Below are 27,256 nucleotides of genomic sequence, written 5' to 3' on the forward strand. Positions count from 1 at the left end.
TAAATGGAGGTGAGACCATCAGGAGGTTTGTAAGGAGAATGAAATGTGTACTCTAGGAAAATAACTTTTGCTCAACTGTCCCAAGAACAGAAACTATGAGATCCGGGCACTATCTATGTTACCAACTAAAATGAATATTTTAGATCACTTTTATTTCCCCACTAAAATGGCAACAGGCATTACAGACAATTTAAAGAAGAATAAACCAGTGGCTTTTGGTGAAGTTTTAAAGACCATCTCCATTAATTCTCCTGATTCCTAAGATAAGGCACTGTAGCAGTACAGAGGATAAAAGGTTACCTGAGGGCCACTGCTTTTCATGCAAACCAAAACCCCAGAGCATTGCCTTTAAATAGGGCTCCCTCTGAGGTTTGGTTTCCCTTTAACTATACCTCCTCTATCTCATAAAAAGGGATGATAGCTAAATTTTCCTCCCCACCGATCGCTAATTTGGTGTCAAACACATCCCATTACTTACTCAAATTTAGTGAAAAAACATCTTGATTACCTTGCTTCTCAATACAAAAACCGTATTGATATGTGAAAGGATTCCATGAAAACTAATGTCAATATGAGGTCGAACCAGAGAGAAGACAGACAAAAGGTTGCAATTCCCAGGCTGGAGCTAAAATAAACATAAAAAGAAAAGGCCATTTAAGTTTGCTTAAAAAAAATTTGTGTTGATATTAATCTTTAGATTAAGTCAGCTCAATTTTTTTAAAAAATTGAAAATTATAATTATTTTCTAGAAACTCACTGATGAACTTAAATCTTGACCTGTGCAACTCAATGGTTAATGGACATAAAATAGTTGCTTGACCATGGAACTTAACATGGATTCAGATGACTAATATTCACATATAAGCTAGTGCCAATTTAAAAAAGAATTTTCAGAAGAAAAAAGAGAAATTTATCTTGTAAAACATAGCATGAAGTGTTATATGCCTATTTAAAATACAATTTAAACATCAGAAACACCACAGCACAAACTCTCTGAAAGTATCAAGGAGACCTAAAAATAATAGTAGCAATAATAATAATAACGATAATGATTAAAATGAGTAATTTTTATTGATCCTTTACAGCTGAGCAGAAAACGTACTAAGAGTTCATCATGAGCTGTCAGTTCTCGCAGTATAACAAAAGGAAAGTAGGCAGAGTGAGGTGAAGCTACTTGCTTAAGATTAGACAAGGAAGAAGTGGCAGTCAGCTTGGGGACCCAGCACTAATACTTTCTCTGCTTCCAGATTATAAGTTTCCCCCTTGATCCCATTTGGTTATAACCTTGAATTATCAAGACTTTCTAATTTTAAGCAAAAAGTACTGCTGGAAAAATGTCATTATGACTCCAAAAATTAATTCACAAGACAAGATGTAATGGAGAGGCTGGAGGGAACTGCCTGAAAATGTAGAGCTGTGTTCCAGTAGCCATGTTTCTTGAGGATGATTGAATAATGACATAGCTGTCACAATGTTACTGTGTGATTGTGAAAACCTGGTGTCTGATGTTCCTTTTATCTACCTTGTCAACAAAGGAGTAGAACATATGGAATAAAAATTAATAATAGGGGGAACAAATGCTAAAATAAATTTAGTTTGAAATGCTAGTGATCAATGAAAGCGAGGGGTAAGGGGTATGGTAGGTATAATCTTTTTTTTTTCTTTCCTGTGTTTGTTTTATTTCTTTTTCTATTGTCTTTTTACTTCTTTTTCTGAATTAATGCAAATGTTCTAAGAAATGATGAATATGCAACTAAGTGATGATATTGTGAATTACTGATTATGTATGTTGATGTTTTATTTGGTTTCTTAATTTTTTAATTAATAAATAAATTAAAAAAATTAATTCACAAGAAAAAAGAGTAAGTAAAAGGGAAAGATTTTACAAATGGGTATGAATAATTCAAATCAAATATAGGTTCTCATCTTCCCAACTGCCATCCCTTGATGATTTTTCTGCTATATTCCATGGCAATCTTTCTCTTTCTTTTCTTTAGGGTTTATAAATTCCATGAAAGTGCCAATGCTTCATTTTGAAAGATCTTTTCAGATAGTAGGCATACACTCAATATGTACTCAATGAATGGATAACTAAGTGAAAGTGAGTGTTAGTATAAAGTTATCTATTTTCTCATTATGACAATATACTATTACCACATTATTTTCCTAATGTCCCTATAAGTAATTAAAACAGAAGAAACAAAAGTTACCTTAGGGAAAGTTGCAGAATGCTATAATTTGCTTAGCTCACGTTTAAACAATTCATATGACAGGTGATGTGCTGTCATCACCTATCACATAAGTGATAGAAAGGGTCAATGAAAGAATGGCCATGCGTGACAGTGCTGTCGTTATGGCTTTTTGTCTCAAGCCTCATGAAAAGATGACAACGTTAGTTTACCTGGGGGAGAACTCTGCATATGGCATTGCCACACTGGGTGACCACTAGGTACTGGTCAAATATTATGTGAAAAGGAAAAGCTTTACAAAAGGTATACGGGCTGATCCGTGATTCCTGGGTACCATTTTCTTCAAATCGGTCGAGATCTTCAAAAAAATCCTCTTCTTTTGACTCCTTTTCTTCAATTAAAAATTGAGTATGGTCGCATTCTTCATTTCTTTGCTGAATAACCTAGATGTCAAGAAGAAAAGAGTCTTAATTGTCTGCATTTCAGTTTAAATACCTAGAGCAACTTAGGAACTGGAGGGCAAAATTGTGTTTCGGCGTTCGATTACATAAATTTTATATATAGGCAAAAACTATATGATAAATAGAAAAGTATTTCTGGACATCGATTTGTGGAATGTGAGGACTGACTGACTATTCACAATGAAACTGCAAATCTGGAATCGGACCCCCATCAATCCACAAGCCTCCTCTGACAGAAATATGAGAAATCACCCCCTTGTCTGATGGGTTCAACCCCTTAACCAGAAACACTTGTACCGGACACAATCCACATAATCACAGAAGGTGATGCTGTTTACTATGATAAAAATGATATTTAAAGACAGTGGAATGAAATGAAAGAGATGCATATTAAAAATTGCAATATCATTGTTGATGCATCAATGGAAAATATATAAAATCACAACACCAAATTGAGTAGGATACAAAAAAAGAGGCATACTAAACACTGCTGAGGGGAGTTCTATTACTTCTTCTGAAGGATAATTTTTTTTTTTTTTTAAAGGAAAGACAGAGAGAAGGAAGGAAGGAAGGAAGAAAGGGAAACATCTTTTAAACATTTTCTTGTTTTATTGTATTCTGTTTCTCCGTTTTTGTTACATGGGCTGGGGCCGGGAATCGAACCGAGGTCCTCCGGCATAGCAGGCAAGCACTTTGCCCGCTGAGCCACCGCGGCCCGCCTCTGAAGGATAATTTGATAATACGCATCGAAGTCCCTAAAAAGCTTAACACTCTGGCTTAATTCCAAATACAGGATTTCATTCCAAGGTGGTAATCATAATTGTGAACAAATTTCTATTATCTATTGAAATAACTGCAATTATAAAACGGCACTCACAAATACATTATTAAAGCTAGAAAATAATTTCCCTTTTGAATTTCAGAAATTCCAAGTAATGCATTCTCTTATAAAGGGAAAAATCTCTAATCTCAGCTGCAGCCAAACCCACATGGAGTAGGGCAATATCTCTTCAATTATAGCTAAACAAAGACAATATATTGCTCATTTTCACTTTTTTTGTTTGTTTGTTTGGAGTTCACTGCAGCATACTCAGGGCCCTAAAGAAACAATTAGATTAAGTAGCCATGGATGTCACTGTATATGCAAAGATATATTCTCTCATGGAAAAATTAGGATATTGTTATTATATATAACAGTCCTACCTAGCTACTTCACCTGGTATATTTATTATATCATTTGAGATTCTGCCACACAAAAGTTTGTTTCCCTAAAGTCTCATAAGCAAAACAGAGTCAACCTTAAAACTCAGGCTTAATAGCAGTGTTCTACTGTTTCCATTTTGCTTAGAAGAACTGAGTTATAATGTGCTCCAGTTCTACTTTTTTTGTGATGATCAAATTAGCAAAATGAACTGCTTTTCTGATTTTATTTTGAATCTTTCTTTTGTAGATCACAACACGGCATTCTAACATTCCTTATGTGGTTCAAATTGTTTGTTGTCCCTGGACATGTTACAATTAGGCATTTGACATAAATCCACGTGGCTCAACCTTAAGGCCACTGCGAAATAGCTCTTGAGCTGACCATGCAAAAAAGCAGTTGACTGGGAGAAATGTGTGCATCACTGATACAGAAATACAGGGCTTGGGTGATGCAATGGTGGCTCAGTGGCAGAATCTTTGGCTGCCATGCCAGAGACATGGGTTCGATTCTTGGAGCCTGCCCATGCCAAAAAAAACAAAAAAAAAAAAAAAAAAAGAAAAGAAATACAGTGGTTTTCTTTGTTGCACAGTTGCTATATAAGTAGCCTGAAATTATCACTCTACATTAAAATTGCGTATTATCAATAGCAACGCAACTTTTTAAAGTACTAGACCTGGTTTCTTTCATCCAAGATAACTTCATAAAGAAAAAAAAAGGCAAAGCTTTTAGTTCACAGAATGGGACATTCCAGACGTATTTCTGGGGCAGACATAAAAGCTTCCACCAAGAAATGATGATCAGTTGATCAGTAAAACAAAATCTAATCTTATATTATCTTAGAAGGCGAGTATCCCATTATGGTTTTATTGTGTTCTAAAGCTAATAACTCCACTAGTCACATATCCTCCTGCTTCCCAGCTGGTGTCCACTCAAGGAAACACAAACTAAATTTCATCTTGCCTTAAGTAATGTATAATTAGGGAGAAAAATCTGCTGTTGCAAGGGGAAAAGTCCTGTTTTATGCATTCCAAAGCCAAATACAGAAGATTTCTGATGTTTCCTCTGTTAGGGCTTATATATACGTCCTCTAGTAGAGATAGCTAATGGTAAATTCACATAGTATGATTCTTAATATTCTAAATCAAATGTGTTTGGAAGAGTCTTCATTACCCATGGAGACTTCATTACCTTCATGTCTATTTCAGTGCCATGTATTTGCTGAGCTACCGTTTTGATGATTCCAATGACAATATCCTGAAGTCCTTCTCTCTCTGAATAGTAGTGGAGAATGAGTCCTTTGCCCTTTTCGGCATCAGTGCACCTAAAGGAAGGTGCACGCATCCCTGGGTAGATAGTAGCAAGGTGATCATGTAGAGCATCGAGGTTCTGCAATAAAGAGGAAGTGGTGATGGTTAAATAAACCTTCCACAGTGACAGCAGACTTTGGGAAAGTAAGATACAGAAACAAGGCCCAAGACTAAGCTTATTGGGCAGATTAACAAAGTGAACTTTCATACAGCACCATTCGTCATTTGTTTCACTAAGATGTCTATAAGGCAAGATCCACAGAGAGAATAAAACTAAAATAGCATAATTAAGGAAAACATCTGTGGCTATTAATAGTTAATATATTTTAGGAAAGGATAACAAACTAATGGGATGTAAAAAGAATGCCTGGAGCAGGAAAAAGAAATGAGGCTTTTCAGAGTTAAGAGCCAAAGTAAATTTATGAATATTTACAGACATTTGGGGCAGTTGCGTATGTAAGTTATGATCAACAGCATGGAATGCCCAAAGACAAAGACGACACATTACCCTTCTGTTTACACTACAATCCCAACATCCAATTATAAATTGGAGAAAATTAGCACAGTACTAAGCATATGAAAAGCGTTTGGTTTCCTTTTGTGAGATAGTATTTTTGAAATTGAAAACACATTTTAGCCATTAAAGCAGTGCAATTTGTGCCTGCTCAGTAATGGTCTCCAATCAAGATTAAGCTTCATTGGCTAAACTGTGAAATAATAATGAAATGTCTTGGGAAATTAATGCATTTGTCGATAAATACTTTCTGTTCCCATGGCTATAAATTTAGAACATGTCAAATACAGTTCAGGATACTATAAAACTCACTAATATACAAAATTGATTTCTATAAGGATTGCCAGAAATGGTGAAATTTTACATTTTACCTGTCCAATCTGACTTTTTAAATAACATTTAGTTCAAAATATGTAGATGTGGGTGTTGCATATATATTGTAGCATCCACACAGCACACTGCATGGTACAGAAAATAAGCACAAAGTGAGTTTTAGAGTCAAATAAACTAGAGCTTAAATCATGACACAGTCATTTCCAATGTAAATCAATTTACCTAAGTTTTCTAAGACTTGATGTCTTAGGGATAAACTGGAGATGTTAAATGCAGAACAATTTTAATTTAAATTAAGATATTAATATGGATGAAATACTGTTTAAATGTACCACTTAAAACAAAGAGCGATAAAAAACGGTAAATCAGAATGTTAATCTTTTAAGCCTTTCTTGTGCTGACCAGCTCTCCAGAGGTTTAATATTTGATTGAGTAAACTATTAATTAAATAGACAAGAAAAGCCTTGTCCATAAAAGATTTAGCACCACTGAATGCAATATTGATTTTTTTTAGATAGCATCTAACATAAAAACCACCCTTGGGATTTCTTTAGTTACAGCTTTCTATTCTTGGTATTAGCCTCTTAAAATTAAAGTGATACAGCCAGCCTATTACAAGAAACAGAATTGGTAGTTAAAAATTAAATTATTTTCATTTGAATGCATTTGATTGAATACATTTATAACACTAAGACATATGGCTTCTTTCCCAGGCAGCTCATAGCTGTTTTTCAATAAATTCAAAAGGAAGAATTGTGAGGCACCTGACAGAAAAAGTCTTGACTGCTTTGAAGTGACCGTGTTAAGAATACAAACCTGGAAGGAATTTCTGATGAGGCATTAGAAGGAGATGAGGCACGTGCTACTGTTCATTGGGAAAAAGTGCAGTTCTTGTCATAAAGTGGCAGAGAACCTGACAAAATTCTGTTCTCATGTCAGCTCGAAATGGAACTTGTAAGCAATGAATTTGATAACGTAGCTGAGATTTCCAAGCAAAGCTTGGCAGCTGCAGCCTGGCTTCTCCTTGCACTTTATAGCAGGAGGAAAGGAATAAGCTTGAGGACTGCTCTCTTTTTTTTTAATTTTAATTTTTATTCTTTATTAGAGAAGTTGTGGGTTTGCATAATGATCATGTATAAAATACAGGGGTCCCATATACCAGCCTATTGTTAACAACTGACATTGGTGCGGCATATTTATTACAATTGATAAAAGCACATTTTTATAAATGCACTGTTAACTGTAGTTCATGGTTTAACTTAGGGTTTACTGTTTGTTTAGTACAGTTTCATGGATATTTTTTACTTTAATTTTTATTCTGTTGCCTTATATACAATCCAACATTTCCTCTTTTAATCACAGATAATATTTCAGTGCTGTTAATTGAATTCACAATGTTCTGCTATGATCACCACCATCCATTACCAAACATTTCTGTCATTCCAAATAGGAACGCTGCATATTTTAAACCTTAACTTCCCATTGGATATCTCCATCCTGCCCCCAAGTAAGCTATATTCTAGATTCTGACTCTATGACTTTACTTATCCTAATTATTTCCAATCAGTGAAATAATACACTATTTGTGCTTTTCTCTATGACTTATTTCTTCTAGCAGCTTCAGAGATCTAGCTCTTATATTAAGGTGTTTGATTCATTTTGAGTTGACTTTGTATTTTTTGCATGTGTGAATGGAAGATACTCAGTTCTTCTATGTTTTGTTAAAGACACTCTTCCTAATTGAGTCATCTTTGTCCCCTTCTCAAAAATCAGTTCCGTAAATATGACGGTTGATTCTAAGTTCCCAATTCAATTCTAGTGATTTATATGTTTGTCCTTGTGCCAATAACATGCTGTTTTGATTACTCTGATTTTGTAATGTTTCAAGATGGCTTTGGCTTTTCGGGGCCCCTTAACCTTTCATATAAATTTGATGTTCGGCTTTTCCATCTCTGAAAAGAAAGTTGTGGAATTGTGAAGGGGATTGCATTAAATCTATAAATTGACTTGGGTAGGACTGACATCGTAATGATATTTAGTCTTCCCTTCCATTAATACAGAATGTTCTCCCATTTATTTAGGTCTTCTTTGATTTTTTTTTTTTTAGCAATTTTTTGTAGTTTTCTTATTCTCTCAGTCACAAAGATAGCATAAACTGATGGTCTGAAAAATTCTAAGCTTATCCAGATTTAGCATTTCCTGAGACTTGGGCCAGAAGTGACTCGCAGGGACCTTCTTATGAAGGTTTAACTGAACAGCCCTCTGCTAAAGAGGGTGTGGCTGAACACGGATCCAGTCAGCCATTTCAGTATAAGTTCAGATTGGAAATGCGGTTAACCAAGAAAGATCTATTGTGCTATGATTCTGACCCACTTGAACTGCACACAAAGCCAACACAGTTTTGCAAAGTTTGCGTGAGCATAACCATAGACAGCCTGAATTGAAAGGGACAGAGAAGGGATGAATAGAAGGAAAAATGACTTCAAGGGGAGACCATGGGAGCCAAGGTCTGTTCCAAAGAGATCTCCTTCGGCCAAAAGAGCATGCTTCCCAAGTGTGTGGAAAGGGCAAGCCCACCTCTGTACTTGGAGGAGGCAGGCCATCTGTACCAGCATTTGGAGCAGGTGGACTTTGACACTGTTATTCAGGGAGGGTGCCACCTCTCCAATGTTCAGAAAGTGGGGCCTGTGTCCCAAGCATTTGGAAGGCATGGGGCTCCATCAGTGGATCCTCCATCAGGCCCAGAGGACAAAAAGATTCATCCATAGATGACTTTCAGACCCTGAAATCTAACGGAGTTGTCCTGCTGGGCGATGGACTAGTTTAGGACCTGTGAACTCTATTTTCCTTCCAATTTCTCCATTTTGGAAGAAGATAATTTGTGTTCTAGGTTTCACAGGTCCACAGTCAGAAGGGAATTTTACTACAGGATTGGAATTTTGCCACAGGATCGGAATTTTGCTTTATAAAATTAGACAATAGGAAAGGGATACCCAGCAATTCCATTCATCTATTTTTCCTTAAGATGTCAAAACTTTATACCACATTCATCGCTGATTTCGACGAAACTTTGTATTTAGCATTGTCACTGAAATGACCTAAAGCTTTAGGGATGCTGTGATGGAATGAATGTATTTTGCCCGTGGGAAGATCATGTCTCTGGGGGTCCAAAAGAGAGACCATGATGAATTGAATTATATACCCCAGTGTAGACATGTTCTTATTCTTGATCTGCCTTCTAATGGTGTAGACTCACTGTAATTAAGATCTCTGAAACATGCTATTTCAGAAAAGGTGTACCCAACTGAATCAGGTTGGGATTTCATCTGAATTGTTGGAGTTTCTTAACAGCAGAGTGAAAGTCAGATGGACAGAGAAGCCATGGGGAGCAGAAGCTGGAAGCCAACGGAAACCAGAAGAGAAAGAAGATGCTACCACATATACACTGCCCCATGACAGAAAAGCCAAGGCTCAAGGATTGCTAGCAACCAGCCCCAGAATGTCACAATCTTCTGGGAAAAAGCATCACCTTGTTGATGCCTCGATTTTGGACTTCTCCTGGCCTCAAAACCATGAGTCAATAAATTCCCATTGCTGAAGCCAACCCATTGTATGGTACTGGTTTTAGCAGTTAGGAAACTAAAACACTGTATTCTGGATAATTACATTTTCATATCAAAGTTGGTATTCTGTTTTATTTTTAAATATTCCCACTGAAGTAGGTATAGAAAGAAGGGAGCTGCATGGCCAGTTTCAAAGAAATCTGTACTTATTATGTAGGAAAGCAAAAGAGACATAGAAAAAACTATGAACGTACACTTCAGCACGAGTAGATTCTCAGGAAATGAAGCAAATTTCAAGCATTATTTTACGTCACTCTACTTTATTAAATTAGAAAATAGGGATACACAGCAATTCCATTAATCTGTTTTTCCTCAAGATGCCAAAAGGTTATATGGATGTTTTAATTTCATTTCTTAATGCCCTGATACTATTTTACTGCTTTTTCTGCAAGTAAAATGAACATACTCTTTGGACTCAGGAATGTGGCGGTCCCTAAGTTAAGTTCATCTTGCCACTCATCATTTATCATTTACAGACCAAAATTATTTCTTGTATCCTAAGAAATTGTATCGGAGTTCCATATTTAGGACCCTGCATAGATTTAGGAGGCAAAAGATAATTTAATATTTATTTTAGAAGTACTAACATTTTCATATCTTTTAAGCTCTTGGTACATTTCAAAATAATGCAAATTTTCTCTTTGCGATATACATGGCGAAAATAAACTCATACATTGAAGAGGCAAAAGACTCCAAGAGTCGGCTACCTCCTCTCTCTTCTTCTAGGTCATCTAATAAAAAATTCTTAAGCAAGCTACATAAATAGTATAGTAAGACAAGATCTTGAATATACCGAGGTAGAGAGATTTTTCAGTCTCCTAGAATTCTTATCCTAGAGAATTGGGAGAAGTGAATCATCTGTATTATATGAGAATATTATTTAGTTTGCCATCGAGATATGTAATTTCAAAACCAAAAAAAGAAATTGTGTAAAAAATGGTTACAATATTGATGAAAACTTTAAATATCCTTTATAATTTCTTTATCATTCACATTTTTGCCTTTGAAAGTAAAAAAAAAATTGTATGTAATTTATTATCTAAAGCTTCCAATTAATTCTGAGTAAAAAGGACTTAAAAGTATTTGAAACACTGCTTTCTAATTGAAATGAAGTGAGCCACTAAAGCAATCACAAATGTGAGACACGTATAATGTTAAATTTTCTAGTACCCACATTCAAACAAGGAAAAGGAAACATGTGCAATTATTTTTTGTAATATATTTTATATAATCTAATATATCCAAAATATTATTTTGGATAATATTTTAATTTAATTTGGATACTATTGATCACCTTCAACATGTGATCAATATAAGTATAATCAATGACTGATTTTACATTCCTTTTTGTTGTTATACTAAGTCTTCAAAACCCAGTTAATATTTTATATAGCAAATTTCAACTGTGCAGTAGCTACATGTGATTTGGGCCATACAACTGGACAGAACAGTTCTAGAACATAGAAAAATTCACCGAGAGGCTGCTTGCCCTCTTATAGTCCCATAACAAGTTTAGTACTGGCTACAATGAGTAGAGGTAAAAAAATAAAAATAAAAATAAAAATTCGTGAAACTACTTGAATTACTTGCTTTTGTTACATAAATGGATCATTAAGCCAGAAAGTTAAAATTAAGACCAAAAAAAAACCCGGAAGTTGAAACCCTGCTAATAGCTAAGGGTGGTCAAGAAAAATGCTAAAAACATTTAAAAATCCAAAATCCCAAACTACTTTTTAATATCACATTTTAATCCATTTAAAACCATCCATTTAATAGAGGTTGTTGAACTTTAAACATCCCTGGCAATTACTTCATTTCGAAGTGACAGCTTTTTTGACACCAGTACTTTGGTAAATCCACTGCAGGAAACAACAAACCGGTTTCCAGTTTGATTTAACACTGTTTTAAGTTTACAAGAAAAATGTTACTATGTAAACAACAGGCATTTTGATTAAACACTAAAGTTCTTATTTTGGCTGTTAAATCAATAATGCAGCTGGATGGAGAGTAGTTTACATTCCCTCAGAACTGGGCTTCAGTTCAGCTAGTATTGCACTGACATCATTTTCCAGCAAGACCTGGCTGCTTTCAGCAGCCAGTTTAGAAATATCCATTGCAAACAACTACATGATTTTCAATGTTAACACATTTCTAAAAGAGGGTCTCACAAATGCCAGACCTTAAAATAGCACAGTAGATCCAGAAATAGTCTCTCATCTGATGTGTAATTTACTAGCAAACACTTTTAAGGTAATTTTAGCAAGAGTATTAAGACAAAAGCCCTTTGGTTACATGAGTTGTCCTTTAGTTCACCTGAAACAGACCTTGAAAGATTTCCTATTTTCCTTTCTATAGTAGATTAATGACTATGTAACTCAGAGCAGCAGTTTTCAAATTTGTTTTGGTGATACCTGAAAGATGTGCTGCATTTTCCGAGACAACAGGCTACTGGCAGAATTTCTTAGATGCTGAAATACTATTTAAGTATACTAGACAAACTAAGACTACTTTACGAAGAGCAAATAAGACCAAATATTTGAGAGCTATACCACTCAAATATAAAACCACAGCTACTAGCATGTATAAACATTGTTTTAAAAAAGCAGATGAACAATCACGATAGGCCATTATTGAGTTTGTTAGAGAACATTAATTTCAGAGACTTGCGTACTGTGTCAACAATCAAAAACGAAATTTAAAAATGAAGCAAAAAATGCTAAAATGCATTCAAGGCTATCCAATAACTATTATTTTATGTGAGTTAGAACAGGATTGCTATGATAACATTTCAGCAGTAAAAAACACTCTTGGTTCAGGTGGGTGAACACAAGCACTCATATAGCATTTTTTTTTTAAGAACTATGGCCTCAGAAATTTTAACTTTGGGACCTCCAATTTCTTACCTGTAGAAATTCTCTGACATTCGATCCCAGGACACGCAAGATTGTATCATAACCAGATTCCTGACAAAATACGAAAAACATCTTTCCAAACATTTGAAGGATTTCTCCAGCATTGAGATCTATTTTAAAGGTTTGAGAGAAAAATATATTATGGTTGGAATATCGTTACTGAAAAGAGTGAAGATAACTGTACATTAAAATAATTCAACATATCTTCAATTTTGGTGCAGATCAGATATGGAGCACATGAAAAAAATATGACCAGGAATATACAATGAAATTTGAGAGGACAACATATACATTAATAACTTAAATTTGTACTTATAAACAAAAAACTTGGCTTCTGTAAAAAACTAATTAATTCTGAGCTTTTCAAAGAATATATTTTACTGTATTACTTATTTTTTCTGAAAAAAAGTAGAAAGATTTTTAAGAGAATCAAGAAAACACAGGAGTATTAATATTGTGGTATACCTGCAGCTTTCCTAATTTTTTTCTCTATGTAAATATCTATAATTAATAAGTTGGGAGCATAAAGTTCATACCCAATACCTGCTTTTATTCTTAATGCTCTACCATTATTATTTTTAAAGTTTGAATAAAATTTCTATAGCATCAATTTTTAACCACATTTATTCAACTTATGAATGTAAAGATTTATTTCCCTCTTATTGAAAATGTATGCATTTTCAGTTTCTAATCAAATAAATAACTCTGACAAGAAAACACTCATTTATAAATCAAAATGCAAGGATACCTAAACATTTATTTGGGGAAAATTCCTAAAGAGTTTGAACATTTTTATTTAAGAGATGTCGACTCCCATTGCCAAATCGTTCTCAAAAATGGTTGTCTTAATTTACCAAAATATAAAAAATGTGCATTGTTTCTCCTTTTACTCTCCCTTGACTATACTACTTATTCCTTTTTTAAAAAATCACCAAATTTGTACGAAAAATTTATCTCATATTTGCTTCCATTTCAGTTACTAATGAGGCTGAACATCTTTCTTTTTATTACTATTTACCATTCTTTCTTTGTAATTCTGGTACTCTGTGCTGGGGATATTTGCTTCTCTAGTTATCTTTGGCAAAGCCCAAAAAGTTTCATTCTTTTCCTAGTTATAAATTAAGCACTCTGGGATAATTTCAGATACTACTTCTAGAACAATTTTTTTTTCTCTCCATGAGGCCTTTTGAACTTTGCCTTCTTCAGCATGAGCTTTGTCAGATGTAGACCTTGACTTCCTGTTTCTTTTACCATAGCTAACACAACTTGTGGTTGCAAAAAGAGATTTAGGGATAGTATTTTCTGCATACTATCCACGTATAATTACTGCATTGTTGAAACAGTAACCGAAGTTAATGCATTGGATATCAATTACTCTTTTCATTCCACCAAAGGAGGGTTACTAGGTGTGTGTGTGGGGTGTGGGATCAGAGCATGTTTTCCCCTCCTCTGTTCTCTGAACAGTTTGTAAAAGGATGGGATTCAGCATGGCCGGAGCTTACAAGTATCTGCAAAAGCCCTTCCCTCCAGGAGGTGCAGTGGTCAACCTGCTTAGCCATGCAATGGGACCTGTGGCCATGCATTCCTTGGGCTTCTGTGTGTAGCTTCGCCAAAGATGGAAGTTTACATTCAACTTACTGAGAACTTTGCTTGCAGCAGCTACCAAATCATAAGTTTTGGAATCATCATATATTATTCTCACAAGAAATTGTCCTTCTTCATCTAACTGGGCCTCTTTCCTGGAAAACAAAAGCACGAGAGACAGGTGGAAAAGCTGAAAGAAAAAAAGTAGCTATAGCTCGCTATACTGGCTGCACAAACAATGGTTTTATATCTGAAACAGATTTTGTTTTTGGAAAATTTGATTAAATCAATGTCGTATACCTAAATGACTATGATCAAAGTAGAAACTATGTCACACAGACATCCCTATATTAAAATTGTATATAATGTTTATTTTAGCAAGACTAGCATTTAATAAAATTACCATTACATAGTACTCTGATGCCCAACACAACATCTGGTATAAAACCCAATCAAGAAGTAACTTTTGACTTAACAAATAAATATTCATCCAATATTTTTTGAGTCCCTAAGTCCATATATTGTTTTGGGGCACTAGGGATAAGCTGTTAATAAAACAGAAACACAACATGCACACACGCACACACACACACACTGACCTCTAAGAACAAATATATTCTAGGAGGGGATGTAGATAAGAACTAAAATAAGTGAGTTAAAAATATAATACTAAGTGCTGTAGAGAACACGATAAGCAAGGTAGAGAATGGGAGCTCAAATACAAAAGTTAGAAAGGCTCACCAAGAAGCATTTGAGTAAAGTCTGAAGGAGGCAAAGCAATCTGCAAAAGTGAGTTCCGGGCTTGGGGAAGAGCAAGTCTGAAGGGCTGTGCAGGGACATGCCTGGGGTGGCAGGAAAGCAAGGGGATGAGGTCAGAGAGGTAACAAAGGGTCACACTCTTTGGGCCTCGCTGGACTCTGTTATGTACTTGAAAGAGATGGAGGGTGTCAACACTGGTGATATGACCAGCTGCCATTTGAGACTGGACCAAAGGGGTCTAAGACAAGCTGGGAGACCCGCTATGAGACTCTTGGAAACGTTCAGGTGAAAGATACTGTTGACTTGATTCAGAGTGGAAGCAGGGGAGTTGGGAGAGGTGGTCCAAATCTAAACCTACCAGGAATGGTTAATGGGCTGGATTTAGGGTGTGACACTAGGGGAGGATAAAAAGGTTTTTGGCCTGGGCAATTGCAAGGATGTTGTCACCAAAAGCTGAATTTGGAAAGACTGTTGGATGCAGACTGGGGGTGAGATCACAAAAAAACACAAGCTGTGTTTTAAGGCATTAGTTTCAGATGTCCTTACACGTATTATTTGTGAGATGCCGAAAGAAACTTGCGAGTATATCCCTAGCCCATTAACCACAGTAGTCACAATATGCATAACATTGTGAGTAGCTCACAATATGCACAATATTGGTGAAAGGGAATTATAAATGTTTTATATGTGTAATAGTCATGATTATATAAATATATGTATTTGGATAGAATTTGGATTACTTTTTTTCTGAAACATGCCCAAAGGAGAGAGTTGGGGATAGGATCCAATGTTCAAGATATCGCCAGTCATAGATCTGACAAGTCCCCACATATTTTTTCCGAGTTAAAGTCACAAAAATATGAGAAGCTTGAATCTCAATCCAACTCATCTTAAATCCCTGCATGTTGCCAGGACAATACAAGAGAAACCTATTATAATGAGGTGAAATGCATAACACCTTAAGCATTGCCATGACAGGACATAATAATTTCCCCTTACTCCTTTTGATGCTGCGCTATCACAGTTGCTACACACAGCTCTAATACCTGTGATGGTTTGGAGCTAATGTACCCCAGAAATCCTGTTCTTAAACTTAATCCATTCCTGTGGGCATCAGCTCATTGTAAAGTAGGATCTTTTGATGGGGATATATCAGTTAAGGGGTGACCCAACTCAATCAGGATGGGTCTTAAATCTGATTACTGGAGTCCTTCATAAGCAAAATCAAACAGAGAGAGAGAGAGAGAGAGAGAGAGAGAGAGAGAGAGAGAGAAAGAGAGAAAAAGCCACTGAAACAAGCTGAAAGCCAAGGCAACTTGGAAGAGAAGGGAGAGGCCAGAAGAGGCCACCATATGCATTGTCATGTGACAGAGTAGCTAAGGACTGGAATGGCCCACAGCAGCTCCAGAATACAGTATTTGGAAAGAAAGCATCGCCTTGTGAAAGTCTTCCTTTAGACTTGATTTGGCCAGCTCCTAGCCTCAAACCATGAGATAATAAATTCCCATTGCTGAAGGCAACCCACCACATGGCATTTGCTTAAGCACAGAAAGAAACTAAAACAATACCTGCATCTGTTCAAGGGAAAAATCCCAAATGGTGGCATGTCTAAAGTCTAGGCGGGATGCAGACCTTTTAAAAAATACCCAGTGATCTTCAGAAGATACCATCTATCTGTCTGAAACTATGTAAAACAGCGAAAGCAGAGAAAAAAGCCTGATTTTGGTAGGCAAGGAGATCTGAATTTCAGAGCCCAAAAGTTAGTCCCCAAATGACCCTGGGCCAATGACATAGATCACAGGAGCACAAAACCACTCATTCCTACCATGAGAGCGATGACATGCTTTACACAAGAGATAATATGTGCAAAGGTAACTTCTAAGTTGTTTTGTAGCAAGCAGGCCCTTTGCAGCAGGGGGGGCCCCTCATCCCTCTTTGTGTATTTAAACTATCTCCTCTTTAAAAATTCCCCAAATTCCTCTGAGCAGTCAGAACTACACATAAACAGGATGCTAACCCTGAGAATGGGTAAAACTGCACGCAGGTAAGATAAGACAAATTCCTGTAAAGGAACTCCTCCTCTAACCGCTCATCCGCTTCCGTAAGCCCAGCTTCACGCCCTTCCCGATTTAAAACAGCCATTCTTTTACCTTGTCTTTAACGTGTCATCCTGTCTATAAAAACTGATGCTAATGTTTTGTTTGGGCCTCAGATTTTCAGAGGCCACTCGGCTGAGCCTTATGGCCATGGATGAATCAAAACTTACTTCCTGGAACTTGGGAGCCTCGGCCCTGGTTTGTTCTGTTTCACGCAACAGTTTAAATATTACACAGGCTACTAATAACTAGTACTTCTAATATCTATTCCACACTCAAAATATTCTATAGCTAGGTGTTTACAAAATGTGAGATTCTTCTCTTTTCCCACACATACTTGCCCATAGCTGCATGCTATCAAACAAAAGGAACACAGTTTTTCATAGGCCTCAATTTTTTTTAATACCAAAAGTCAGTCAGTGTTATGTACAAAAATTATGAAAATACATCTAATGTAAAACACAGATTTATCTTTTAGTAATTCCATTGCATATTCTATGCATTAAAATTGTAATTATAAAACTATAAAGAACAGAAAAGGGAAAAACAATTCTCTCCTATCCTGAGAGAACCATTTGTATATATATATATACACACACAGCAGCCTATACTGCTTTAAAACCTCCTTTTTTTGAGTTCATATTTGATGATTAACTTTTCATGTCATTAAATGTATTTCTAGGCCATGTATGCATAAAATTTCAGCATAGAGATGTATTGAAGTCTTAGTTGATATTTAGATTGCTTTTTCTCTTTTTTCACAAGTACAAACAATGTTGTGGTGAATATCCTTGCAGCTAATAAGTATATTTCTATATAAAAATGGAGTAAATTTCCATAATGGAATTGTTAGTTTGAAGGACATGCATATACTAATTTTTCCCAGTACCCATTACATTTTATTAGGAAATGTTACTAGTCTACAGATTGGAATTTTGGAGCCTCTGATTTAGGACATTCTAAAAATATATGTACAGAATAGTATAATTCAATTCATGCTTTCACCAGGCCCTATTCTCTTTCTTCCAATTGAAATAATCAAATTACACACATTTCTGCAACAAACTCAGCTTCTCGAAAACACTCATCAATCCATAGCAACCATTAAATGAGTAAGGTCCAAACAGAAAACACAGTCCCTCTGAATAAAACAGAGGAAGAGTCATTTCCTCAGAAATCCCCTAACCATAAATCAATCCATTTTTTCCATTCTCTTTTTATTAAAATAAGCTCCTTTTTCTTTTAAGATTTATTTCCTGGAATGATCAGCCCACTATGCTCCCTAGAGAAGGGCTATCATAGAAAACAGTAGCACATACAAAGAAATCATCCTTTCTTGATAATTTCACAATAAATTCCACTGAATTATTCAAAATACCTAGGTCTTTTTTATTTACATTTATCTTAAAAACCTTTGGCAACTTTGAGGCACCCTTTAAGTATTCATTTTGTGCATAAGATAATATTTCCTGAATTATCTAAATCATTTATGTAATCTATAAATTTGCTAGATTATAGCAAACTAGGGGGGAGATTTTACCACAGATTTTACTGAGTGCCTGCAATATCCCAGATACTCTCCTAAGCACTTAAGTCAATGAATAAATCAGATGAAGACCCTGCCCTCACAGAGCTTACATCTTAGCTAGCAAAAACAAACAATAAACATAGTACATCTAAATTTTATGATACAATGCAGTGTTATGAACACTAGAGGCAAGGGTAGAGCAGGATAAAAGATGCGGAGAGTTGAGATGGAAGAGGAAGAGGCAACTTTAAATATTTTAAATATAGTGATTATGGTGATCAGCTGGATTTTGCGGAGAAGGTGAGGTCTGAGCAAAGACTTAAAGGAGGCAAAATGTGTCTCTCCAACCTTTCTGACCTATTCCCCTTCTTGTTGTAGCCCACCCTTTACCTTTTTCCCTCTACATGGGAAAAGCGAATTGGAGATACCCGAACACTTCAGCGTGAATGGTTAGGTATGTTAAACTGTGCAGAATTTACAAGTGTAACAGGGGGTAATAGCCAAGAGAATCAATTTCAGCAATATGGTCATTGCAGCTAGTAGAAATTTTGAGTCAACAAAGGCTTCTCCCTACCTTTCAAGTCACAATCCTGCTTTTCCTCTAACTTCTAGGCAAATTAATTTTGGTTCAGACTCTATAACGCTGAATGTTTTAGCATCTGGATAGCATAGAGATGTAATAGGTATAATCTCCCAGCATTCTTCAAGATGTATCTGTCACTTTGCTTGAAGGGAAGTTTTAATGGCTTCTCTTTAAACTTTACACCTTTCTTTGCAGGCCTAGTTTATGTGGAAGACAATGTGAGAAGTTGCTTTTTCACCTGTTACCTGACATTACAGAGCGTGACCAGCAAATGTAAGAAAGCATAAATGATTTAGATAACTCAGGAAAACTTATCTCACAATTCCCCAACTGCCACTTTGTCATTTCATAATTTCCAAGCTTTTTTCTTCAAAGCAAAGCAACAGATCAAATTCATAAACATTTTTAATAAAATTTAAGAAATACATATTTTATATGTTAGTTTTCCTTAGGGCTTAAATTATCTAATTTCAGACCTGGGCACTAACGAAATTTTCTAGACTCAGTCATCCCTTGTAGTTATATTTTTCTGAGCATCAACTTCGTAAACATGCCATAGTACACAAAGCAATTATTAAATTGTATTTAGATTACATGTGGGAAAAACCACAAGTTTCTCTAACAACCATATTTTAAAATTTTCCTGAAAACGAAAGCCTTTGGACATAAGTTTATTTTTAATGACTTTTAGAGGAAAAACATACCATATGAAGCTATAAGTAAATGGATTAAAGTGCATTCAGCAGTACTCATCAAATAAACAGCAAACAACAGAATTGCTATTATCACATGTCCTAGCTTTTGTTCTGACACTCTGCTGCTTCCTATTATTATTATTAAAAAAAATTAAAACCTTGGCTAATGCCAAATGAATTATTTTTTCACTATTTCCAAATCATATGACTTGCAGTAGTCCTTTTGTCTTTACAATATCCTCAACAATTCTGGGTTAAAGTTTTAAATTCTTCTACTTGGTGCATTACTCAACAAAAGAGGTCAACAGACAGTAATAAATATTTAGTGAAGGCTTATTTTTAAGGAGGCCTAAATGACCATGGATGAGATTTAAAAAAAAAAAAAAAAGGCTTCTTTGGCCAAGAAGCAAAAGTAGACACTTGGTTTCATCTATGTCATAAGTCACAATCTTCACTCATGCACTATACCCCCAAAATACAACTGAATAAATCTGACTTGCGGTTGCAGTAATCTTGAGCAAGTTAACCTTTGTATTTTGGTTTTCTCATCTGCAAAACAGACTAACAGAATACTAACCTGGAGTCCTTGTGTTGGTTAGCAGGGTCAATCTATGCAAAATATTTATTATGGTGTCTGTGCCCATCTGAATCTGTGGTGGACCTCAGAAAAGCCATGCCCTTTAATCCTCATTCAATATTGCTGGGTGGGAGCATTTTGATTGTTTCCATGAAGATGTGACCCATCCAATTGTGAGTGGTAACTTTTGATTAGATGATTTCCATGGAGGTGTGTCTCCACCTACTAAGGTAGAGTTGCTTGCTGGAGTCCTTTGAGGGAGGAGACATTTTGAGAGAGTCCCTTTTTTGGTAAAGCCACGAGAAAGCCAGCAGACACCGCCATGTTCGCCATGTGCCCTTCCAGCTGAGAAACTTTGAACGTCGTCAGCCCTCTTGAACCAAGGTATCTTTCCCCAGATGCCTTAAATTGGACATTTCTACAGACTTATTTTAATTAGGACATTTTCCCGACCTTAGAACTGTAAACTAGCAAGTTATTAAGTTCCCCTTTTTAGAAGTCATTCTGTTTCTGGTATATTGCATGCCGGCAGCTAGCAAACTAGAACAGTGTCCCTCACATAGTGAGTGGCCAATACATGAGTGGTAATACAGTAATTGAAAAAGATGAGGAGGAGGAGAAAGAGGAGTAAGAAATGGCAAGTGTACAAAGAATAAGGGTGAAGAAGGAATGGCAGCAAACATCAAAATAAAGTGACTATGACCTGAATTTGCTTGTGGATTAGCTGATGGAAACTATTAATCCAAATAGCCAAAGACCAACAAGCTCTATCTCCTTAAGAACTTTAAAAATAGAGCTCAAATTCTCAACTAGAAAGAAAATATGAGAAATAATCATGTTCTATGTATTTATGCCACAATAGCTATTTAAAAATAGTTCATGCATAAATGAACCATTTACTTAACCACAATCACTTTCCTACTTACTTATGGAAGAGTGCTATTGGAATTTAAATCAATCCTTTATTTACACTCTTTATGTCTCTCCCAAAAGGAGGTGGGTATTTGTGTGGTAGTGTAACCCAATTGCTTAGACTCGAGTATGTGCTCAATAAATGTGTGCAGGGTTTTAAGCGAGTGAATTAATGAATTAAATTTCCTCACTTGTTTCCAACCTCCCTACTAAAAAAAAAAAAAAAAACAATCAAAGACTACTGGCAAAATTACTGGCAGAAGTCCATAGCTTGTTTTCGGTATTAATTACTTTTTAAAAATTAGGTTAGAGGTTGTCAACTTGGCAGCATTCATAACTTCAAGTTAAGGAGAGCTTCCTTCTTAACTGCAATCTGTGAATGCACCAAAAACTGAATTCATATTCGCATACAGAGTTTCCACTACCATATACTTTCCAAGTAAGTTTAGTATACGGCAGGACTGCTAGTTTTTAGATAAAGTGGATTCACATGGAGATATGAAAATGGGTGTTCTGAAATGGGAGAGTCTGAATCCAGGCACCTGGAAAACAGCATCTCAAAATGAGTTCTGGTCTCAGGCAGAAAAAGGCATCAAACAATCACCATCCTCAGTGACAGCTCAAAATGGGTATTGATCCTTAAAAAAAAACAACGAACGAACGAAAGAAAGAAAAAGAAATCAGAGCAGATGCTGATTCTACATATGTGAGAGCTGAGCCATTGGAACAAGCAAGGATGGACTTTTCGGCACTCCTCTGGGAACTTTCCAAACTGACATTTCCCACACTCCCGCAGCAGTCTCCTTGTGATAAAACTCCCTTATTCAACCTTCACAGTTGTATTACTGGGATAAACTCCCTCCCTGGATATCTGCGCTCTGGGAGTTACAACCCTGCATAACTAAGGCAGCATTTAAGCTTCCAGCTCCCAAGAGCCCGCCAATGAAAACCCACCTAACCCTTACCCCCAATCCCTTTAAAACTCTCCCTACTGTCCCTCTGCTAATAAATCTTCCTTCCCCCACTGCTGGTGCCCTGTCTCTGTTTTGGTTTCTGGTCTTCAACCTCTGCCGAGCCCAGGACTTTCAATGTCAAGGTCTTCTTGGAAATGAATAGGAAGTCCATTTTAGTGAGCTGGAAGGACTTCATAAATGCTGGGTTGTATCCACAGATAATACCTGTATGTAACATCTAAAAAATTAAGACTTTATATTGCATTTTTCTGAGTGGTTGTGAAAGGTAATGACCTCTGAATTTTCAATAGACCAACCTAATGGACCCCCAAAGGACAGCCTCTAGTCTGATGGAACTGCTGAAGGAAGAGACAGGAGCCCTTTAAATCCAGTAATGGTTTTCTGCTTAGTCTTTCCTTCTGTTGGTAAAGGTCAGTCTTTTTCCAGTGAATGTGTTCACTCACCAAGTACTGTAAACAGTTAACATGTTTTCATGAGCCACACTGATATCTTCGCTTTAGACAAAGCAACCTAAGTGCTGCTATATAAAGGTACTTTTTCTGACTGTGTGCCACTTGCCACAGAAGAGGCTTAACGGTAACTGCCCCAATTTGGAACCCACATGCACAGGCATTGAAAATGAGCAGTTTTCAGGAGCTTCATCAGACAACCGAATTCACTTAGTCACTTAAGTGTGCCTTCATTGTTAACTTTGTTAGTGAGGGCGGCAGGTCCCCACTCTTCTCAAAAGACATAAGTTGCTCAAAAATTTCCAAACCTTTGATTTTCTTTAAGAGTAATGTGCCGCCTGGCAAATAAAATCACCTTTAAAAAATATTATAGTCAAAATCATTCAAGGACAAGCAATTACCTATGTAAGTGCGTGAACAATCCTGGAGGAAAAAATAAAAGGTGTACTAACAAACCTACATGCTGCTCACATCCATGCCAAATTGGTTGTGTGTGGGTACCAGAGAAGTTTATAGGGCTTCTCTTTGGGGGAAAGTGCATAATATGTGATTACAAGGCTACCTATGTCCAAAGCCCTGCTCTAACAGGTTTAGGCAGGGCTTTTAAGTTTCTAAACTTCATTTATAAAATGAGGATAATTAATAGATTTTCTATGGTGGATGTACGGACTAGGGAGATAATGAGTGGAAAACACTCAGTAATGTGAATACCAAACCTTACCTAAGTGTCCAACAATGAACTATTTAGTTCAAACCAGAATGACAAAGTGAAAATTCTCATCTGGTTTTTAAATTTCATCTCAGTATTGCAAACATTTATCTAAAGTCTACGACACTGAGTTTAAATGGTACCATGTATGCCTGCCTTTTAGAACTTGTGAAAGAATTTGGTCTTTTGCTGCGTCCACTCCAGTAACTATCTTTCCACATATGAATTTGGCAATCCAATGGTAGCGCTCTTACTCTTTTTATTATATACGTGTATGAAATGAGATGTCATAGAAAAACTCCATCCTCTCCACAAGGAAGTGCTATAATTTACTGCTATATCTTCTGTCTTTGCCAGTCTAAGAAATAATCGATTTCAATCATATTTATATTTCATCAAATAGTAGTTGAAGGTGTCATCATTCTGACATAAATTCTGGTTGAGGAAAAAATTGTAGATGAATATGTGTGTGCTCTAGTCTTTGGAACTTAAACTTGTGAAAGGCAATTCAGTTACATATTTTTATTGAGTGTCAATACTCTTTCAGCTCTCTCCTAGGCAATGGAGAGCTGGTGAGCAAAACACAGGGTTATAGAGGTTAAAGTCTAGTGAGGCAAGGCTGAATTAATCAAGTAATAGTACAAATGCACAATCACAAACTCTCGTGTGTGCTCTGAAAGAAAAGCATAATTTAGGGGATAAGAGAGGCCTTGCCTTAAGTAACATCGGTCTTACAATTTGACAACTAAGATGTATCTATGCTCATGGAACGGAGTGGGGAGAGTGAAGAAAAAGGAGACCCTTCCAAGCACAGGCATTATCCTGACACATATAAAAGCTCCGTTTGGCTGAGGAACTAAAAGCTGGCCCATGAGGCTGGTGTGCTGTGAGTAAGTAAGATATGTGGACTGGAAGGTCTGCATGTCTGGGAGATTTGAAGATTGGTCATAAAGGATTTCAATAACGCAACAATATAATATTGCATGGTTTTTAACAATGAATGGCAAGATCAGAATACGCATTAGAACCAAAGTCACAGTAACAAAGAGGAGCAAAAAATACTCCAGGGTGTTTCTCTTTTATCTTGAATAGAAACCTCATTAACCTCAACAGCTTTTGATATTTTAAAAAAGGTGCCCCATTTTACCAGACACAAAACAAATAAAGATGCGGTTTTCCCCACTGTTTCCTCTTTAAGGAGCAATGAAGCAAAGTAGCAAATGGAAAAACTGCAAGTGTCCACGTCTTCTGAGCTGTCACTTGCTGGGGCAAGTTACCCAGATTTCTTTATAGTGTTCAGTTCCTTAAATGTGCCTTCCTGCTGATGTCTGCACAGCATCAAGCCATAACTATTGCTTTCCAACACATTGAGGAGGAATATTTGCTGGAGTCCTTTATTCTGGAGGGAGGCTATGAGTATAAAGGACACTGATCTTTGCAAAGAGAAGCAACGCCTAGTTAAAAAAGTGTCATTAACTAGGTCTGGATGTATCAAGGGCAAGAATATATATTTTCTGATTTCTCTTCTGGTATCTCTGACCCACAGAATCAAATTATATAGATTATTACATATTTTAATTCTCAAAAATATATATATCATTTGATTCTGATATATATATATATCATTATATATTTTAATTCTGAAAAACTGCAGTAAGCAAGGAAAACCAGGCTTTCTTATATTTATTTGTTAAATTCTAGCTCTCCTTTGATCCATTCATCATCTTTTTTGCATGGGCAGACACTGGCATGGCAGGTGAGAATTCTGCCCGCTGAGTCACCACCTGCCATTCATTCATTCATTCATTTTTATTAAGGTTATAATCATTTTACGTTTTTGATTTTTGAGAATCCATGTTCCAGGGAAGTTAGAAGATCTAGAACTGTGTCCAGTAATTTGATGGAAAGATTAGTCTAGCCCGGCCTGCTATGGGGATAATAGAGGTTATCCCCACAGTAAGCAAGGAAAATCTTGCTTACTTGTGTCATTTCAAATTATCAAAGAAATAGCGTTGACCAAGTTTTATGTCACAGTGATGACCAAGGTTTATGACCTACATAGGAGAGCAGCATACAAACCTAAATAGGAGAGCTGCATACAAACAGCTCATTGGCAGGTATTTGGAGGGGTTTGCACTTGGACATCTAGTTGCACCTGCAAAAAAATAACTTCACATGTTAGTGAGCTTATTAACTAATGTACTGGTCCTCCCTCTGTCTTTCAAGCTAGGTGGCAGATCTTTCTACAGGAAAAAAGTTTCCGATTCTAACAAATATCTGTTTTATCTGTGAATTAATTTGCTTATTTGTATTGAGGAAGTTTCTGCATACTAAAATTAATATGGTTTCATTTTTATTGTGTATACTACATTAGCTCTTATTTCAAAATTGTACCTGAAAAGAAGCATTAAACCTGACACCAGAAGAGCTGGTTTGGAGTTCTGAATGTAAAATTCCATAGATTAATCACTTTATCTCTTGAGAACTCAGATTTATTACTTTATTTTTAAAATGTTGTTCTAGAAAGAACTTTCTTCTTTCAAATGGATGTTGCAGCACTCAAACAAAATTACAGAAGGGAAAGTTCTTGGGAAACTTTAAAGATAATGTCCCATAAATATTTTGAAATGGATATAAATGTGTTCCTACTTGGACAAAAGTATAGAAAGCTACAGAAATTTAATTTAAGTCCTTATGAAGATGAAAACCCGAATCTTGTATGGCAAAAGACAGTATACTAGCTTGTTTTAAGTTGTTTCTATAGAATGAATATTAAGAATATAGGCTGTAGTTTCAAACAACAGAGACAGACAGCGCAAGTTGATTCTAAAAAACTTGTGCAGAAAAAACAGCATAATAAAAGCAATATTCTTCCTATAGTCTGCAGGATGAAAAGTCAGACACAGAGAATCTAGCTACTGGATGGTTTGAGAAGTGTGAGGCAGGTGATAAAAACCAGAACGAAATGGGAAGGGGGGAATTCTAAGAGGCACTTCAAATTCAAAGGTCTGGTACCAGCTGCATTGACGGAAAAGGAGAAAGACAGGGTGAAAAATGACAAAATTGACAGTTTCCCTACAGTGATGAGGAAACATTTAGACTCATGTGGTAACATTGCAGTGAGTTATTGTTATTTAAAGAGAGCCTCATATCTTTCAGGTAAGCTAGGAAAGGGAACAGTTGAAAAACTCTAATTCTAGAGTCAGAATAAAAATGATAGCTACCATTTATTAAGCAGTCATTTTCCAAGAACTACATTAAACATTTCACAGATATTATTTAACGTATGACTCTCAACAACCCTATAGAGCAGGTGTTTTTCTTCTCTTATGCAGATGAGAAGTGGAGAATTTTTATAAGTTAGAGAATCACACAAAGAACTTAAAGCAGAGTTTTTGGTTATGTGAACTATAGTGATTACTTTCTGATTAACACTAGACATATTAGTTTTGAAACTGGAAGATCAGCATATACTATTCAACAGACAAAATTTTTTTTTGAGTTACAGGGAGGAAAATTTTAAAAATAAAATAATTAGTCTAGAATCATCCTGACATCTCTGGCATTTTCTTAAAGGCAAGGTTGATGTGCTGGTTTGAAAGGATGTATGCCCCCTAGAAAAGCCATGTTTTAATCGAAATCCCATTTCATAAAGGTAGAATAATCCCTATTCAATACAGTATGTTTGAAACTGTAATCAGATCATCTCCCTGGATGATGTGATTTAGTCAAGAGTGGTTGTTAAACTGGATTAGGTGACAACATGTCTCCACCCATTTGGGTGGGTCTTGATTGGTTTACTGGAGTCCTACAAAAGAGGAAACACTTTGGAGAATGGGAGATTCAG

The 27,256-nt window shown here is 36.0% G+C and overlaps 1 protein-coding gene across 5 annotated transcripts in view; it reads right to left on the reverse strand.

Annotated features, from left to right (window-relative positions):
- Window positions 1-27,256, reverse strand: part of GUCY1B1 (guanylate cyclase 1 soluble subunit beta 1) — a 44,394-nt gene that overhangs the window by 11,230 nt on the left and 5,908 nt on the right. For 2 of the 5 annotated variants that reach the window (XM_077139703.1, XM_077139706.1), the window contains 5 exons: window positions 14,182-14,282; window positions 12,535-12,653; window positions 5,043-5,240; window positions 2,402-2,632; window positions 509-625 (listed from right to left, as the gene is read on the reverse strand). In XM_077139703.1, coding sequence (XP_076995818.1) covers window positions 509-625; window positions 2,402-2,632; window positions 5,043-5,240; window positions 12,535-12,653; window positions 14,182-14,282 — 766 coding nt within the window. Of the gene's footprint in view, window positions 1-508; window positions 626-2,401; window positions 2,633-5,042; window positions 5,241-12,534; window positions 12,654-14,181; window positions 14,283-14,868; window positions 14,892-20,365; window positions 21,468-24,686; window positions 24,820-25,488; window positions 25,565-27,256 lie in introns of those variants that run through there. The other 3 variants (XM_077139702.1, XM_077139704.1, XM_077139707.1) reach the window with 3 other exon arrangements.

Source organism: Tamandua tetradactyla, chromosome 22, assembly GCF_023851605.1.
Source record: "Tamandua tetradactyla isolate mTamTet1 chromosome 22, mTamTet1.pri, whole genome shotgun sequence".
Classification (NCBI taxonomy): Eukaryota; Metazoa; Chordata; class Mammalia; order Pilosa; family Myrmecophagidae; genus Tamandua; species Tamandua tetradactyla.